Raw genomic sequence first — 16,613 nt, 5'->3', positions numbered from 1 at the left:
TCGGCGTTGCATTTTTCGGCGTCGCATTTTGACAGGGATCGTTTTGGTCGATTTCATGCAAGACTTTCATGCAAGACCCTGCAACACGGCCAGAGCTTATATTGTGCACTCGCACTTGTTTCCATGTTCATATCTTTCAAAGTATAGTCGTATTCGAAGGCATCCTAACAGTCGTTCTTGTCTATATTACCAGTTATATCTCCAATAGAAGTTCGATTGTTTATTTCTTTGTTTAAATTTAAAAACGGTTTACACAAAACGAGAAAAGCAGACTGAAGGTTTAAAACGCATTTTGTTGGTGTATTCCCTGGCCTTTTTTTTTTTTTATCTCTGTTACTCTCCAATATTATTGATTGCGGTGGAAACGTTTGCAAACAAAGCATGTATGTGCAGTGGTGAAATTTGTGCAATATGTCCGTTTTGTGCTTCCGTAGTTTATAACGCGGACAGAGGTTACCTGTTTGAACTCTGAACTTGAATCAATAATAGTGAACTAAAAATAGCAACTGGTTTTTCCTATGATGAGTAAATTTTAATGGAGCGAGGTACTTATACTAGTACGCATTCAGTTGTTGCACAATACACAGCGTAGGAATGGGTGTATACCTACATGTACATTGAACTTGAATAAACACTAAGGACTTATAAGCCGTTGTTGTACCATTCATCGCTTGAGGAAGTAAAGGCCTGTAGGCTACATGTGTAAGGCTTACGAGTAGATGATAGTTTTGCCTGTCCCATTTCCGGCTATTGTGGTTGAACACGTCGGCTAACCGGTGATCCAGTTAAGGTGAGTGAATTATAGAATTTCAACTGGAATTTAAATGATTCTTTGCTTCTTTGTTTCACTTTGTTTTTGAACATGTTAAATATAGGCCTACCAGGAAAAACATGTATGAGATTCGCACGAACGTTTAGCCTTTCAGTGAATGTGGGGGAAAAATACCGAATGAATTCTCTTTTCTGAATTGAAGTCTGAGTCTATTTCGCCGCAGTCCTGTTTTTTTTAATACTCCCGTTTATTGGTTTTGCATATCAAAGTCAGGCCATATATCCGAGTATTGAAAAACAGTAAATGGCCGCTGCTAACGTTGATCTCCCGATGAGCTCTAATGTAAAAATACCTCAAAATTCTCTTTGTTTGGACATCAGCAGTTTCTTAATAACAGCGTGTTTTTAATGTTGTCAGTGTTAAACATCTCCTGTTACATTTAGATCTCAGCCTGGTGTGCCAAAACAAAAGATGGTTCCAGCAATCCCCTGTTATGAATATTAACTTTTTGAGACGCGGAGGTTTTGTTCTGTTTTGATTAGGTTTGAAACATGGCGGAGGCTGCAGCCAAAACTGTGTTGGACAAGATCAGCCAGGGGCATCTGGAATGTCCGATCTGTTGCTGTCTTTTCAAGGATCCCAAGATCTTGGACTGTTTGCACAGCTTCTGCCTCATGTGTCTGGAAGAGATGATCAAATCGAGACAGAGAAAGACAAGTCAAATACAGCAGAAGATAACATGTCCAGTCTGCAGGAGAGACACGCAAGTTCCCTATGGAAGATTGAAGAGTCTCTCTTCTTCTTTCTTTCTTAGTTCACTTGTCGATGAGGTCAAACAACAGCAGGCTGTATTAAGAGAAGCATCGGCACGTACCGCCACATGTGACTGCGGAGAAGGCAAGGAGGCCACTTGGAGGTGTCTTGATTGTAGTGATAACCTCTGCCAAGAATGCCGGAAAGCCCACGGGAGGGTCAAGTCCACCAAGAACCATCAAATCATTTCATTGGGCGATTGGCGGAAATCAAAGCTCCCGCCAGCAAAACATAGAAAACCCATCACCCGAATGTGTAAGAAACACATTGACAATCCTCTGTGTTTTTACTGTGATAAGTGCGACACCTTAATCTGCTCAATGTGTGCCGCACTAGATCATCGATCGAAAAAGCACAAATACCTAAAGATTGCTGACTCTGTTCGGTTCTTCCGCAGCGAGGTTGATAGCACACTGAAGAAGTTCAAGAAGTGCGAACAGCGTTTCAATTATACTGTGAACTCAATCGAACATGCACGAAACAGACTGCAAAAGAAACTTGCTCAGGCTCGTAGTGATATATCTGCCCAAGAAGAGGCAGAGATCGCTAAAATCAGAAACAAAGCAAAGCTTCTCACCGAAAAGGTCGACGAAATCGGTCAGGAGAGAGACAGTGAGTACGAAAAGGCGCTCATGTACAACCGCAACCAGATGAACCGCGCAGGTGAGATAGTCAAGGCAGTAAATGACTTGATGAGTCAAGCCGATGATTTAGAGATTTTAGAGCTTAAACCAAAGGTGATGCACAACTTGGAATTCCAGAAGGAGTTCAAGTTTGAACCGGCGAATCATGGTCCGTCGTTCATCGGGGTCAAATGTCAAGACGTTGTGAGTGATGCAGACCTTGGGGAGGTCTGTGTTAGCGAGAAATGGCAGTTAAAGGAAGAGTTCGGCAAAAGGGGTACCGGTGACGAGGAGTTCAAATTCGCCAGGGGTGTTGCATGTTTCAGCAACGGTGACATCGCAGTAACAGATACAGAACTTGGTCGGTTATCGTTGTTTACCTCCACTGGGCGGTATAAAACATCGATAGCTCAGGGAGATGGTTGTCGTCTGTTGAAGGCTCCTGATGGCGTTGCCGTGACCCATGATGACCTGCTTTTCGTTACGGACAAAAAGAAAGTGGAAGCTTTGAACGATGAGTTACAGTTTGTTAGCGATTTTATGTATGTGGGATCCATGATCGGCAATGCTGTCGCTGTGGACACTAAACGAGTAGCAGTGGCTGACGGGGGGAGAATGGTCATCAATATCTACAACTTCAACGGGTCGTTGATTTCAAGCTTCTCAAATGACATGGTTGACAAAGACGTGGCTATAAGCAACCGAGATCGGCTGATCTTCACAAACTTCAAGAAGAAGAGGTTGCTGTGCGTTGACTTTAAGGGCAATGAGGTGTTCAGTGTGGTGCCATTACTGAACGGGGAACCAGCGGAACCGACTGGTGTCCTGTGCGATGGCGATGGAAGTATCTGTGTCGCTGTTCAATCGCGTGTACATGGAGACGATGAAGTACAGAAATACGACTCGAATGGTGCATTCGTAGCAACAGTAGCTCAAGGGTTGTACAATGCGGCAGGAATGGCATTTAATCATGCTGCTGACATCGTTGTAGCAGACGGAGTCTCTGTCAAAATCTTTGAGCGAGTGTAATCTGCTGATCACTAAAGACATGTCTCTACATGTGTTGCCCCAAATCTTAAAACATCTGCAAGCTGTCTGAAACAATCGTGTATTCCCCCCCCCCCCAAAAAAAAAACACCCCGGTTTCTTAGGACTTACCTTTTTTTTTACAATCCTAGAAATCATTTGTTTCTGATCGAGAAATTAAAAAAAAAATTCGTTAAGGCGACCGTACTGGATGGTTTCTCTGTCAGTGCTCGAGACAATAATATTAATCTTTGTTAATGTTTCTTGTTTAATTCCACAAAGGAACATACCTTGTTCCCCTGGGGTAGGTTACATCAAAAGTTTTAAATAATATAGGTTTTCCCGGCCAATTTCACCAAGCTTTCATTCAATTTAACGCCTGGCTCATTCGACTTAAATTGAAATTGTAAGATCACGCAGATCGGCATTCGACAATCAAAAAGAATCATTCAGTTTCACTATCCGAGCATTCTATCGCCTTTTAGCTTCACTCGTCCCTATCAAAGATGCATTCATATTAAAAGTATCGCGTTGTTCATTAAATTTCGTCTAAACCATTGGTAAGGGGTTGATCGGGCATTCGTTTTTATTAATTGGCAAACATATTTCACATTTTGTCAAACATCTTTTAAGACTTCATACGTGTCCGTATTCCTTAGCGTAAATCATATTTGATGACTTCAATCCATAGATGCCTTTCTTTCGTAATTAAAGGGTATATGCAATGAATTTTTCTCAGGGAATCTTATTGTGCAATTCTTTAGTACTGTGACATTTAAGGAAACTACACATTTATGACAAAAATGGTTAATCATACTGCAAAAATGCACTTCTTTAAACATTTCTTCATGCTTTTTCGGACTACGTATGAGCGCACTGTTACTGTGATATTATTTCATGAAGACACTGTTCAGTTGAGGGTTTTTCTTTCAAATTATTCATCCAAAATTTGGTAATTAAAAACATTTGTGGGAAAGGGTTGGTCATTGGCTTAGTGCCATGTACTGACACATCATATAATCACTAAATAAAAGAGATTTATGACAGCAAAATATCCAAAATTCTAGCAACTTTGTTTGCTGAAATAGCCGTGTAACGTTAATCATGCCCGGAATGCCATCACAGGTTTTCTAATGAATAAGAAACTTTGCATTAGCATAAAAACAGAGAAGGCACCAAAAGACCCCTCAAAATGGAAAATGAAACTGGCAAATAAGGTTAAATGTGACACAAAGATGTATTTTCAAGGTTTGCATTGCAAACTTACTTTGCATGGACCCTGTGAATACGGTAAGTGTTCGGTCAGACATGCGCAAGAAAACATTTTAGAAATATCTCAAGAGAAATGTTCCCGATGGTACAACCATTGCCAAACATACGTGTCCCGATGTCTTGCACGTCAAGAAATCGTCAACGTAAAGATGCCCCTTTAATACTCAAACGTTTAAACAAGTAGAAAAGATAAACAGTGAAAAATAAATTATCTTGTCCCTTCAATTAATTAATTCGTAATTACATCTTGTTTCCCTCATAGGGCCTATCAGTTAATTTGTAACATTGTAAATTTTACAGTCGTCAAGTTTTGGGGGAAATGAACCTCGGAGAAAAATAGGAAAATGTATCGATTAAAATTTTACTAATTTAAATGACCAAACGATGAAAGCGATTGCCCATAAATGAATAAGAAACGAAAAGCATGGTTATACGTTATAAGCGCACAGATGTTCGCTAATTTGAATGCATCAACCGTCAAAAGGTTGCAAAGACTTAATTTTAGACTGCTACAAATTAAGTCTTGAATGCACCAAAATAAAATTGGATGCCCGAAAATGAAAACGAACATTCAGAGCAAAATCTTGGCTGCCTAAAAATGAAATTGAACTCCGAACCCAAAACGAAAAAGAAACCCCAATTTGACCACATGTGCAAAACTCATGCAAAATTGAATGTCTGATAATGAAACTGATAAGAACAATTTGGAAATTCGCCTGGAAAACCTATACAATTAAAGTTCAAATCATGACATGAGTTAGCTAAGAGCCTTTTCACTTTACACTCATAGGATTAATATCTTTTAACTTAGCCGACAGAAAAAATGAAATTAATTAGCTTAACAATGCATAATAATTCTACCATTACAAGTCATGAGAAAAATTAATTTGTCTTTTTTAGATAAAATACTGAAATCGCATTCCTATTACAGTTGCATACAGTTTTTTTCTAAAAGAATTATACATGGGACAGGAACATAAAAAAATGCATTTCTATTTCTACCTCGTCCAGACAGTGTGGACAAATGCGTTGGTTAAATTCTAAACCAGACTATCTTCCAGTTTCTACAAGCAGTTTATGAGCTGAGCATCTACATCTAGCCAAATAATGTCTGAATTGAGGATTATTTAAAAATTAAAAATAGGCCTAATAGGGTTCCATTTCATACTCTATTTTAAACGTCTGGTAGGTTCTCAGTTTGTTTGTGGCTGCGCGTTCCTTTATTATCGTAATGTAAGGCCCAAAAAAGTCTCCGGTTTTTGGTATGGAGCTTGCCTCAAAAGTGGTGCGGTGACGCGGGTTTTTTTTTTCCTCCTTTTTTTCCCTTCAAATGTCGGCTGATGACTGCAGATGGTGCCAGACTAAATTTAGTGCAAATGTATGGGAGTCCAGAGAGGCCACATAAAGCTTATTCTAAACCATAACCCAATCTAAAAACACGTTAAAATTGTGCAGCAGCAGGATTCCAGTCAAACCAGTTGGTTTGGCATTTTTGTGACATCATCTTACATTGAAAAAAAAAACTTTTTCATTTTGCCGACGCGCATGGCTACGGCGACGCGCGCGCATACCAGAAACCGGAGACTATTTTTTTTGGCCCAACCCACCAGACCAGTTACAGATAAACGTATTTCGTAACAGTCTTCTTCAAATTTATCACCAAGAACACGCTGATTATTGGGACCACACAACTTCAAAGGAGCATTCCATTTAATCAAGTCAAAGGTGTTTTTTTTAACTTAAGGAACAACGATGACATCCTAATTCCTAACTCAATGTCTTTTGTAAAGGCATTTTACAAAAATAGAATGACTTGTTTTTTTCCGACAACTTAAGCCAGTATTTTATTTCCGCATTGTTCTATGTATGGAGGGAAGCGTCCTAGTTCAGCCAACACGGAATGTTAGCAGAAGAATATTTACATTCAAGATAAATTTATACCAGTTCATTTGAAAAATAATTATCACCTTTCTTCCACGTTATTTCAGAGCCAAAGTTAAAATGGGTTTTAATAAGGAATCAACAATTTTCAAAAGTAATTTAGGATATAACTCATTTCTTTTCTAATTGAATAGGCTGCCTTGTTAGCTTTATTTGCAAGGTTTTTAGTTACTGACTGAAATGAACCTGAGGTTTAAAAAACAATCCCTAAATCCAAATGAAAATTAGCAATATCAATGTACATGTAATAATAATTAAAACAAATAACAGCGTCAATACTTCACAAATTGATATTCGATCGATTGTGGTTTCAACCTTCCAAAATAATGTACGTAATTGGCTACGTCCGCTGGGTTTGTGGGTTTTTTTTGGTGGTTTCTGTGTATTTATCCTGCTTAGAGATCTGATGAGATTATATGCGGACATATAACCTGATTATTAGTTTCTCTGTACTTTTAGTGTGAAATTTTTTTCTGGTTTTTTTTAACATTGACAGGATCAGGAACATGCGTCAATGTTTCATGACAATGACCTTTTTGGGCTATACATGTATCTGGAGTGAAGAGTCAGTCCCTTGTCATATATTGTATAGTTATAAGAAGTTACGTAAAATACTCATTGAGATGTAAATAATAAATTTGAAGAGACATTATCAATTTCAAATTATTAAATGTAAACCGATGCTGCAAAATGTGTCTACCCTCTTGCACGTGTTTTTACAGTGAGGAGGAGCGATGCTTTCTCACTTCAGGATTGAAACAGTCGTTAGAAACACAATGCCCGTTTTGAGTTTCCGTAGTTTCACGCAGAGGGCGGCGCAGCTCGTTTGAACTTTGAACTCCGATCAAGCGCATTGTACGGAGTAGCAGTGCTGAATTACTAGAAACTGGTTTTTCCCGTGGTGAGTAAATGGAGCTGCATGCAGAGAGTGCACTGCTTTGTACCGTACACGGATCAATGATGTACAATGTAGTAGGCATACATCATAACTTGAATAAAGGCATTGCATTTGCTGGATTGCTTTGTGCGACACAAATATCGCCAGGATTTTCCCTGTAATTTCAAGCAGTTGAGCTGAGTGTTGCATTCATCACGCGATAACGGAGGCCTGCAGTGTACATGTACATGTACATGCGATGCTACAACATTTAATGGTAGTTTTACCGTTTCGTATTTAATAGGTGGAATTATCACGTGACATATCTGTGAGAACTGGCGAATCAGTGAAAGTATAGGTGAGTCAATATCGATGCATTCTGTCTAGATTTAACGTCATTTCGTATTTTCTTTTGATGTGCAATAGTTACGAAGACATGAGATTTAATTGAAGGAACGGTCAGCCTTTCAATCGACGTGATGAGGGTGTGACAGGTAATTCTGTCCCCCCTGGTAAATGTGTCCCCCCGGACACATTTACCGGCTCGTGACCCGGTAAATGTGTCCGGGGGGACACTTTTACCTAGGTAAATTTGTCCCCCTCCAGGTACAAATGTCCCCCTGCCCAACGGTGAAAGTGTCCCCCTGGTAAATGTGTCCCCTTGCAGTGTGTACTGAGAGCAGCAGCGTGTTGCACGCGCCAGTACATGCTGCAAGATTTGAGGCAGTGATTATAACGTGTATATATGCGTCTCCCTCTACAATGGAAATTCGTCCAATAGGAAATTTCGTAACGCGCTATGATGGGAACACAGACCAATCCAAGGAGACGTTGTATCATACTATCAATGAGACGAGGGCCATCGCCATGCATCGCCGTTGTGTTGACCTATCGCGGTAGAATCGCGACACCGTACTCCGAATCGAAACATTGTGTTCACGTATCATCTAATAGACTAAATTAAATATTTTTTATATTCATGAAGGGCAGACTAAAAGTCCAAAATGTATACCTTGTAGAGTGAATTCATCAAAACAATAACCTTCCGGGTTTCAAAAGAGGGGGAACAAAAAAAAACTGGGGGACAGAATTACCTGGAGGGGGACAGAATTAACGAGCCAGGGAGGACACTTTTACCTAGGTAATTCTGTCCCCCGGACACTTTTACCGGCGGACAGAATTACCTTCCACAAGGGAGCGCTAGCTGGGCTGCAGGGACGGGACGGATATGCCTATAATAGCTGTCTGGAAACCGGGGGGGGGGGGGATTGAAAGGAAAGAGTGCTGTATGGCGGGCTTATCTGAGGGCGTGTCATCAGCCCCTGAAAAGTTTGAAGATGCGTTCTCCTGAGAATAATTCAGAAACTTTTACTTTCCTTTGTTATTTTCGCCCCATTTTACTAATATCCTAACATTCGGTGCCATCTCTCATCCTCCCCAAGATCCACCACAGGTTGGAGTCTGCAGCTATAACTCCCATCCCCCTCGTTTGATTTACACTTGGACTGCTTCTGAATAAAAACAAACGCCATGGTATTTTTGTTTTGTTTTGGTTAGGATATACTTTTGAAATATGGCGGAGGCTGCAGTCAAATCTGTGTGGACGATCAGCCAGGGGCATCTGGAATGTCCGATCTGTTGCTGTCTTTACAAGGATCCTAAGATGCTAGACTGTCTGCACAGCTTCTGCGGGAAGTGTCTGGAAGAGATGATGAGCAAACAGAAGCCAGGGGCAGAGAAGATAATATGTCCAGTCTGCAGGAGAGAGACGCAAGTTCCCGAGGGAGGGTTGCAGAGTCTCTCTTCATCTTTCTTTCTTAGTTCTCTTGTCGATGAGGTCAAACATCAGGAGGTGGTATTAGGAGAAGCTTCGATACCTACCGCCACATGTGACTGCGGAGAAGGCAAGGAGGCTACTTGGAGGTGTCTTGATTGTAGTGATAACCTCTGTCAGAAATGCCGCAAAGCCCATGGCAGGGTTAAGTACACCAGAGACCATCAAATCATTTCATTGGGAGATTGGCAGGAATCAAAGGTCCCTCCAGCAGAACATAGCAAACCCATCACCCGAATGTGCACGACCCACATCGACCACCCTTTGCATTTCTACTGTGACACCTGCGACATCTTCATCTGCTCAATGTGTGCCGCAATAGATCATCCACCGGCAGAGCACAATGTCCTAAATATTGATGACTCTATCGGGTCCTTCCGCAGTGAGGTTGATAACATACTGCAGAAGTTCGAGAAGTGCAGGCTGCGTTTCAAATCGACAGAAACCTCAATCGAACGTGCACAAAATCGATTGCAAAAGAAACTTGCTGAGGCTCGTAGTGATATTTCTGCTCAAGCAAAGGCAGAGATCGCTAAAATCAAAAACAAAGCAAAGCTTCTGACCGAAAAGGTCGATGAAATCGGTCAGGAGAGAGACAGTGAGTACGAAAAGGCGCTCATGCACAACCGTGACCAGATGGAACGGGCAGATCAGACCATCAGGGCAGTTAATGACTTGATGAGTCAAGCCGATGATTTCGAGCTTTTGGAGCTCAAACCGAAGGTGATGCACAACTTGGCATTCCAGAAAGAGCTCAAGTTTGAACCGGCGAATCATGGACCGTCATTCATCGGTGTCAAATGTCAAGACGTTGTGAGTGATGCAGATCTTGGGGAGGTATGTGTCAGCGAGAAATGGCAGTTAAAGGATGAGTTCGGCGAAGAAGGTACCGGTGACGGGGAATTTCAATTCGCCGCGGGTGTTGCATGTTTCAGAAACGGGGACATCGTAGTAACAGATACAAAACTGGATCGGTTATCGTTGTTTAGCTCCACTGGGCAGTTCAAAGTATCGGTTGCTCAAGGAGCCGATTGTCATGAGTTGGAAGCCCCTTGGGGCGTTGCGGTGACCCAAGATGACCTGCTTTTCATCGCGGACCAAAAGAAAGTGAAGGTATTTGACAATGAGGTAATGTATGTTCGCGAGTTTACACCTTTGGTTGACGATCAGGAAATGTCAGAGAGTGGCCTCACTGGTATTGCTGTGGACGAGCAACGAGTAGCAGCGGCTGACTGTAGGAGAAATGTCATCAGTGTCCACAACTTGGACGGATCGATGATTTCAAGCATCTCAAATAACATGGTTGATTTTGACTTGGCAATTAGCAACACCGATCGGCTGATCTTCACCAACGAAGAGGAGAAGAGGTTGCTGTGCGTTGACTTTCAGGGCAATGCGGTGTTCAACGTAATGACCTTACTGAACGGGACACCAGCGAAACCGACTGGTGTTCTGTGCGATGACGATGGGAGCATCTATGTCGCTGTTGAATACCAGGCAACTGGGGACGATAAAGTGCAGAAATACGACTCTAATGGTGCATTCATAGCAACAGTAGCTCAAGGGTTGTACAATCCGATGCAAATGGCATTCACACCCACTGGCGACGTAGTTGTCGCAGACGTGCACTCTGTTAAGATCTTTGAGCGGATGTGATTTGCCCTACAAGGCACCTCAGAAAATAACCTGTTTTATTTGAACTAGGGCTAATCTACATCCGCTACAGGACGCCTTAAATTCTATTTAATACTCAGATTTACCCAGATGGTAAAACTCGTTCGAAATTGAACTTACTAACGTTAGTGTGGTTTAGTTAATCTCGATTGCCTGACTGCCTATGGCGTACCTCCCAGTAATTAAAAGTCAGAAAGAGAAATCAAATTTAAAACAGTGGAGAAAGAGAAAAAGCGTTGGATGTTTCTCGAAATGTAGCACATTTTATGGTGACAAAATAAATATTTGAAGGTTGAGGGGGCGTAACTTCTTAAAATTCGGCATCCAATTCACAAAAATAGAATTGACCACTGCGGTGTCATAACATATGGTCATCGCTGTAAGGTATTGCTACAAAATAAAAGTAAGTCCATATAAGTCCATAACTTGTATATTTGTTAGTATGAAATGTCTTCAATCTTAATGAAGCGTATTTTGCCAATCTTCATTTTGTTTCAGTACATTGTACATAGAGCACATGTAGCACGAGACATTCTTCGTCTTTTTTTTATTACGACTGTACTGTTTGGATTTAGCTTTATTTTGTTTTACTTTGATTCTTTGCTCAAGATACATTAGTCATTACCTCTTTTGATGATGGTTATCTTATCTTGTTTTTAATGATGAAGCATTCGTTTTCTTGTGAAGGTCTCTTTTTGAGTTCTTTTGAGAAAGGCTGTTAGTTCTGTTTGAAATCACGTTTGGTTATTAGGATAGACTATGCTTTATCTGTTCCTGCTCTATGATCTTATTCAGTAAGGTTAAGAGTTCATTGGATTTTTGATTTTTATATTTTTCCTTTTGCAAATTCTCGACCACGTGCTTTTACATAGGACGTCTCTTGTTCCCATGGTTCACTGGCCCGTACATAAAGTTAGGAGTCAGAAGAGTTGTTTTACGAGGTTCTTATCCATGTATTCGGGGATTAGCGTTTTGCACTCCATCATCAGAGATGTTTATTGCTTAATGAATATTCATTTGATCATGTTCATTATTATGTTTTCTCTTTTCTTTTCGTTTCTAATTTTCGAAATTTTCAATAAAGTGTACTTTAAGATAATTGGATTCACACTGTGTTGGCTTTAGATTTGGTGTTTTTTTTAAATTGGTTTTATATAGTCTATTGGTTTAAAGTTTCTGGTTTTAGATTATTTTGGTTTTACGGTCGTCTTGGTTTGGGTCTTACTTATTTCTGAGTTCAGCCCTAGTTTTGGTTTTGATTTAGTTTATTTATTAATTTATTCCATTTCTTTACCCAGGGTTTGCCCAAACAGTTTAAAACTGGTTTCCATTGGGGCCCTGCATACAATAAATAATGACTACAAACATGTATAATTATTCAATAAATTACAAATACAACAAAATTCGATACAGTGAGATAACACATTATTTGAATAATGCATAGGTGTTAAGCAAATATTATAAATACAATATATTTTAAAACTTTTATAACTACATGTACAGTGTGAATGCTTTACTATAAAGTTGGTTCAGTGAACACGAAAACTTTGGATATATCTTGTAACTTCAAGAAAAGAAAAAAAATATTGCTGCAACTATATTCGCTGATTGCGGGAGGGGCGAAAACCCCGCGATAACCTTTTGGGTGAAAACACGGGGAAATTCCCATCCGGCTCCTTATTATCTTCTTATTATTATGGAAACCAAGTTTGTTAACTCCGTAGATCAGCACATATCTAGATTTGTATAATCAGAGAAGACAGCGGCAAATACACAAATAATTATTTGCAGAAATATTATTACTGACTGAATGTTTTACGTAGTTCAGATTTGAATGAGGCTAGTGAAGTCATGGTTCTCAACTGCACATGTCAAGTCTTAAAGGTTTGTTTTGTAAATAAGGTCATTTTTATTTTGCTTGTTTGAAATCTAGAATGTTCTCTTTTGTCTCTATATTAATTCATTACTCTATATTAATTCTCTTCAAAGATCCTGAGTTTAGTTAAGTTTGGTTATTTTATCCCCATAAAGTGTTTATTCAGTGCGCGTCCCCCCCCCCACACACACACAAAAAGTGTGTTATTTTTCCAGGTTACACATGTTTTGTTAATTGCTTGTATCACGAAACTGACAACCTATCACACAAACTATATGTTTGTGCAATGTCCGTTTTGTGCTTCCGTAGTTAACGCGGACAGACTGTCTGTTTGAACTCTGAACTTAAATCGCTGGTATTGTACATGACGTTGACTTAGCGCCTATATAGTGAGCTAAAAATAGCAACTGGTTTTCCCCATGATGAGTAAAGGACATATGTACGTACTCGGTTGTTGCAGAAACAGGCGCGGCCGACGATGAACATGTACATGGAAACCTACATTGAACTTCAATAAAGTTTATATTATAGTATTCTTCGGCACGGTTTTTCCCGGGTTGTCACATGAGTAAAAGAGTTGAGCTGTTGCACCATTCATCGCTTGATGATGTGTAGACCTACATTGTACATACTGTAAGGCTTACAAGTTGATGGTAGTTTTGCCGATGATTATTCACATTTGGCGGAAATATCAGGCTACATAGGCCTATATTTATTTGAACATTTCGGCGAACTGTAGATCCAGTTCAAGTAGGTGAGTTAATTGAGTAGCAATAATTTTGGCTAATTTAACATGATTCTTTGCTTCTCGTGCGTTTCGTATATGTTAAATATACCATGAAATACATGCATGAGATTCGCATGAACGTTTAGCCTTTCAGTGAATGTAATGAGGGAGGGTACGTCCGCTCCTTCCTGACCAACATCTGAGGTCTTAAGCCCGAGTCTCTATGGCCTCAGTCCTGTTTACTTTACTCCCATTGTAATATTTGGCATATCAAAGTTAGGCCATAAAAATCCGAGTGTTGAACAACAGTAAACGGCCGCTGTTAATTGTTATCTCCCGATGAGTTCTAATGTAAAAATTTACCTCAAAAATCTCCTTGTTTAGAAAATAAGCTGTTTGTTAATTACAGCGTGCAATTCGTGTTGTCAGTGTAAAATATCTCCTGTTCCATTTATATCTAAGCTTGGCGTGCATAAAAGTTGAGATGGTTTGGGGCAATCACCTGTTATATATATTTGAACTTTCTCAAACACAGATGCGTTCTGTTTTGATTAGGTCACATTTGAAATATGGCGGAGGCTGCAGCCAAAACTGTGTGGAAGATCAGCCAGGGGCATCTGGAATGTCCGATCTGTTGCTGTCTTTTCAAGGATCCCAAGATGCTGGACTGTCTACACAGCTTTTGCCTGAAGTGTCTGGAAGAGATGATGAGCAAACAGAAGCCAGGGGCAGAGAAGATAACATGTCCAGTCTGCAGGAGAGAGACGCAAGTTCCTGATGGAGGATTGCAGAGTCTATCTTCATCTTTCTTTCTTAGTTCTCTTGTCGATGAGGTCAAACAACAGGAGGAGGTGTTGGGAGAAGCATCGATACCTACCGCCACATGTGACTGTGGAGAAGGCAAGGAGGTCATTTGGAGGTGTCTTGATTGTAGTGATAACTTCTGTCAAGAATGCCGGAAAGCACACGGGAGGTTCAAGTCAACCAAAGGCCATCAAATCATTTCATTGGGAGATTGGCAGGAATCAAAGATGCCTCCAGCAGAACATATCAAACCCATCACCCGAATGTGTACGACCCACACTGACCATCCTCTGTGTTTGTACTGTGATACTTGCGACACCTTAATTTGCTCAATGTGTGCCGCATTTGATCATCGGTCGGCAGAGCACAATTTCCTAAAGATTGATGACACTATCGGGTCCTTCCGCCTTGACGTTGATATCATACTGCAGAAGTTCGAGAAGTGCAGGCAGCGCTTCAAATCTACTGAAAACTCAATCGAACGTGCACGAAATAGATTGCAAAAGAAACTTGCTCAGGCTCGTAGTGATATTTCTGCTCAAGAAGAGGCAGAGATCGCTAAAATCAGAAAAAAAGCAAAGCTTCTCACCAAAAATGTCGACAAAATCGGTCAGGAGAGAGACAGCGAGTACGAAAAGGTGCTCATGCACAACCGTGACCAGATGGAACGCGCAGATCAGACCATCAGGGCCGTAAAGGACTTGATGAGTCAAGCCGATGATTTCGATCTTTTGGAGCTCAAGCCGAAGGTGATGCATAACTTGGAATTCCATAAGGAGCTCAACTTTAAACCGGCGAATCATGGTCCGTCGTTCATCGGGGTCAAATGTCAAGACGTTGTGAGTGATGCAGATCTTGGTGAGGTCTGTGTCAGTGAGAAATGGCAGTTCAAAGAAGTGTTCGGCGAAGAATGTTTCGGTGACGTGGAATTCCAAGGTGCCAGGGGTGTTGCATGTTTCAGAAACGGGGACATCGTAGTAAAAGATACAGAGCTGGATCGGTTATCGTTGATAAGCTCCACTGGGCAATTCAAAGCATCGGTTCCTCAAGGAGCCGATTGTCATGAGTTGGAAGCCCCTTGGGGCGTTGCGGTGACCGATGATGACCTGCTTTTCGTCACGGACAAAAAGAAAGTGAAAGTTTTTGACATTGAGCTGCAGTTTGTTCGCGAGTTTACACCTTCGGTTGACGATGCAGAGGGGTTATTAGAGAGTAAACTCCGTGGTATTGCTGTGGACAAGCAACGAGTAGCAGTCACTGATATAGGGAGAGGGGTCATTAGTGTCCACAACTTGGACGGATCGTTGATTGCAAGCATCTCAAATAACATGGTTGACGTTGACGATGACTTTGCAATTAGCAACACCGATCGGCTCATTTTCACAAACCACGGGGAGGAGAGGTTGTTGTGCGTTGACTTTAAGGGCAATGCGTTGTTCAACGTAATGACCTTACTGAACGGGGAACAAGCGAGGCCGTCTGGTGTTCTGTGCGATGATGATGGGAGCATCTATGTCAAAGTTGAAACTGATGAATATGAAGGCGATGTTGTGCAGAAATACGACTCTAATGGTGCATTCATAGCAACAGTAGCTCAGGGGTTGTACAGTGCGTTAGGAATTGCGTTTACACCCACTGGTGACGTAGTTGTCGCAGGCAAAATCTCTGTCAAAATTTTTGAGCGAGTATAATCTGCTTATAAAGACAATCTTGTCCCTCTGGTAGTCACATGTGTTGCCTGAAACCCCAAAACATCAACAAGATGCCTGAAACAATGTGTTTGCCAAAACAAATTATCGTGGGGTTGATTTTTTCCTACTATCTGGCCGTTTATTTCTGATCGAGAAAAAAAAATTAACTTTCATTAAGGCGACCGTATTGGATGATTTCCTTGTACGTGCTCGAGACAATAACAACAGTGACAATATTTTGCAGATTGATATTCGGTTTACCTTGGTTGCATTGCAGCTTCCCAATAACACGTAATTGGCTACGTCCGCTATACAGTTTTTTTAGACGTTTCTGTGTATTTTTCAGTTTACTGATCGAGTAATGACATTCTGCGAAGATATCTTCGATTATCTGAGATACTGTATATTTCGCGTAGAATATATTTTTTACGAGTGACGAGGGCAGGAACATGTGTCAATGTTTAAGGACAATGACTTTTTGAGATATCTCTTTCGAGTGAAAAGTCAATCCCTTTTAGAGATATAACAAGTTGCGTAAAACAATCAAAGTGCATTCATAGCAATCTACATCCGCTACATTCCTGAAATTATAATATTTACCCAGATTGTAAAACCCGTTCAAAATTGAAATAACTAGTAACAATGATGGTGTGTTTTAGTTAATGATCCTCAATGTGCGATTT

General features: G+C 40.6%; 2 protein-coding genes across 2 annotated transcripts; both read left to right on the top strand.

Annotated features, from left to right (window-relative positions):
- Window positions 1–1,318: 1,318 nt before the first annotated feature.
- Window positions 1,319–11,936, top strand: LOC119725410. Its single transcript, XM_038196814.1, has 2 exons — window positions 1,319–3,233; window positions 8,894–11,936. The coding sequence occupies exons 1-2, from the start codon at window positions 1,324–1,326 to the stop codon at window positions 10,812–10,814; spliced, it is 3,831 nt and encodes a 1,276-aa protein (XP_038052742.1). The 5' UTR covers window positions 1,319–1,323; the 3' UTR covers window positions 10,815–11,936.
- A 2,068-nt stretch (window positions 11,937–14,004) lies between these two features.
- Window positions 14,005–16,040, top strand: LOC119725408 (tripartite motif-containing protein 45-like). Its single transcript, XM_038196813.1, has one exon. It carries the CDS (start codon window positions 14,005–14,007, stop codon window positions 15,928–15,930), a length of 1,926 nt encoding a protein of 641 aa, XP_038052741.1. The 3' UTR covers window positions 15,931–16,040.
- The last annotated feature ends 573 nt before the right edge of the window (window positions 16,041–16,613 follow it).

The sequence above is a fragment of the Patiria miniata genome, unplaced genomic scaffold (genome assembly GCF_015706575.1).
Source record: "Patiria miniata isolate m_02_andy unplaced genomic scaffold, ASM1570657v1 HiC_scaffold_19, whole genome shotgun sequence".
Lineage (NCBI taxonomy): Eukaryota > Metazoa > Echinodermata > Asteroidea > Valvatida > Asterinidae > Patiria > Patiria miniata.
This window is presented reverse-complemented; position numbering and strand designations above follow the sequence as displayed.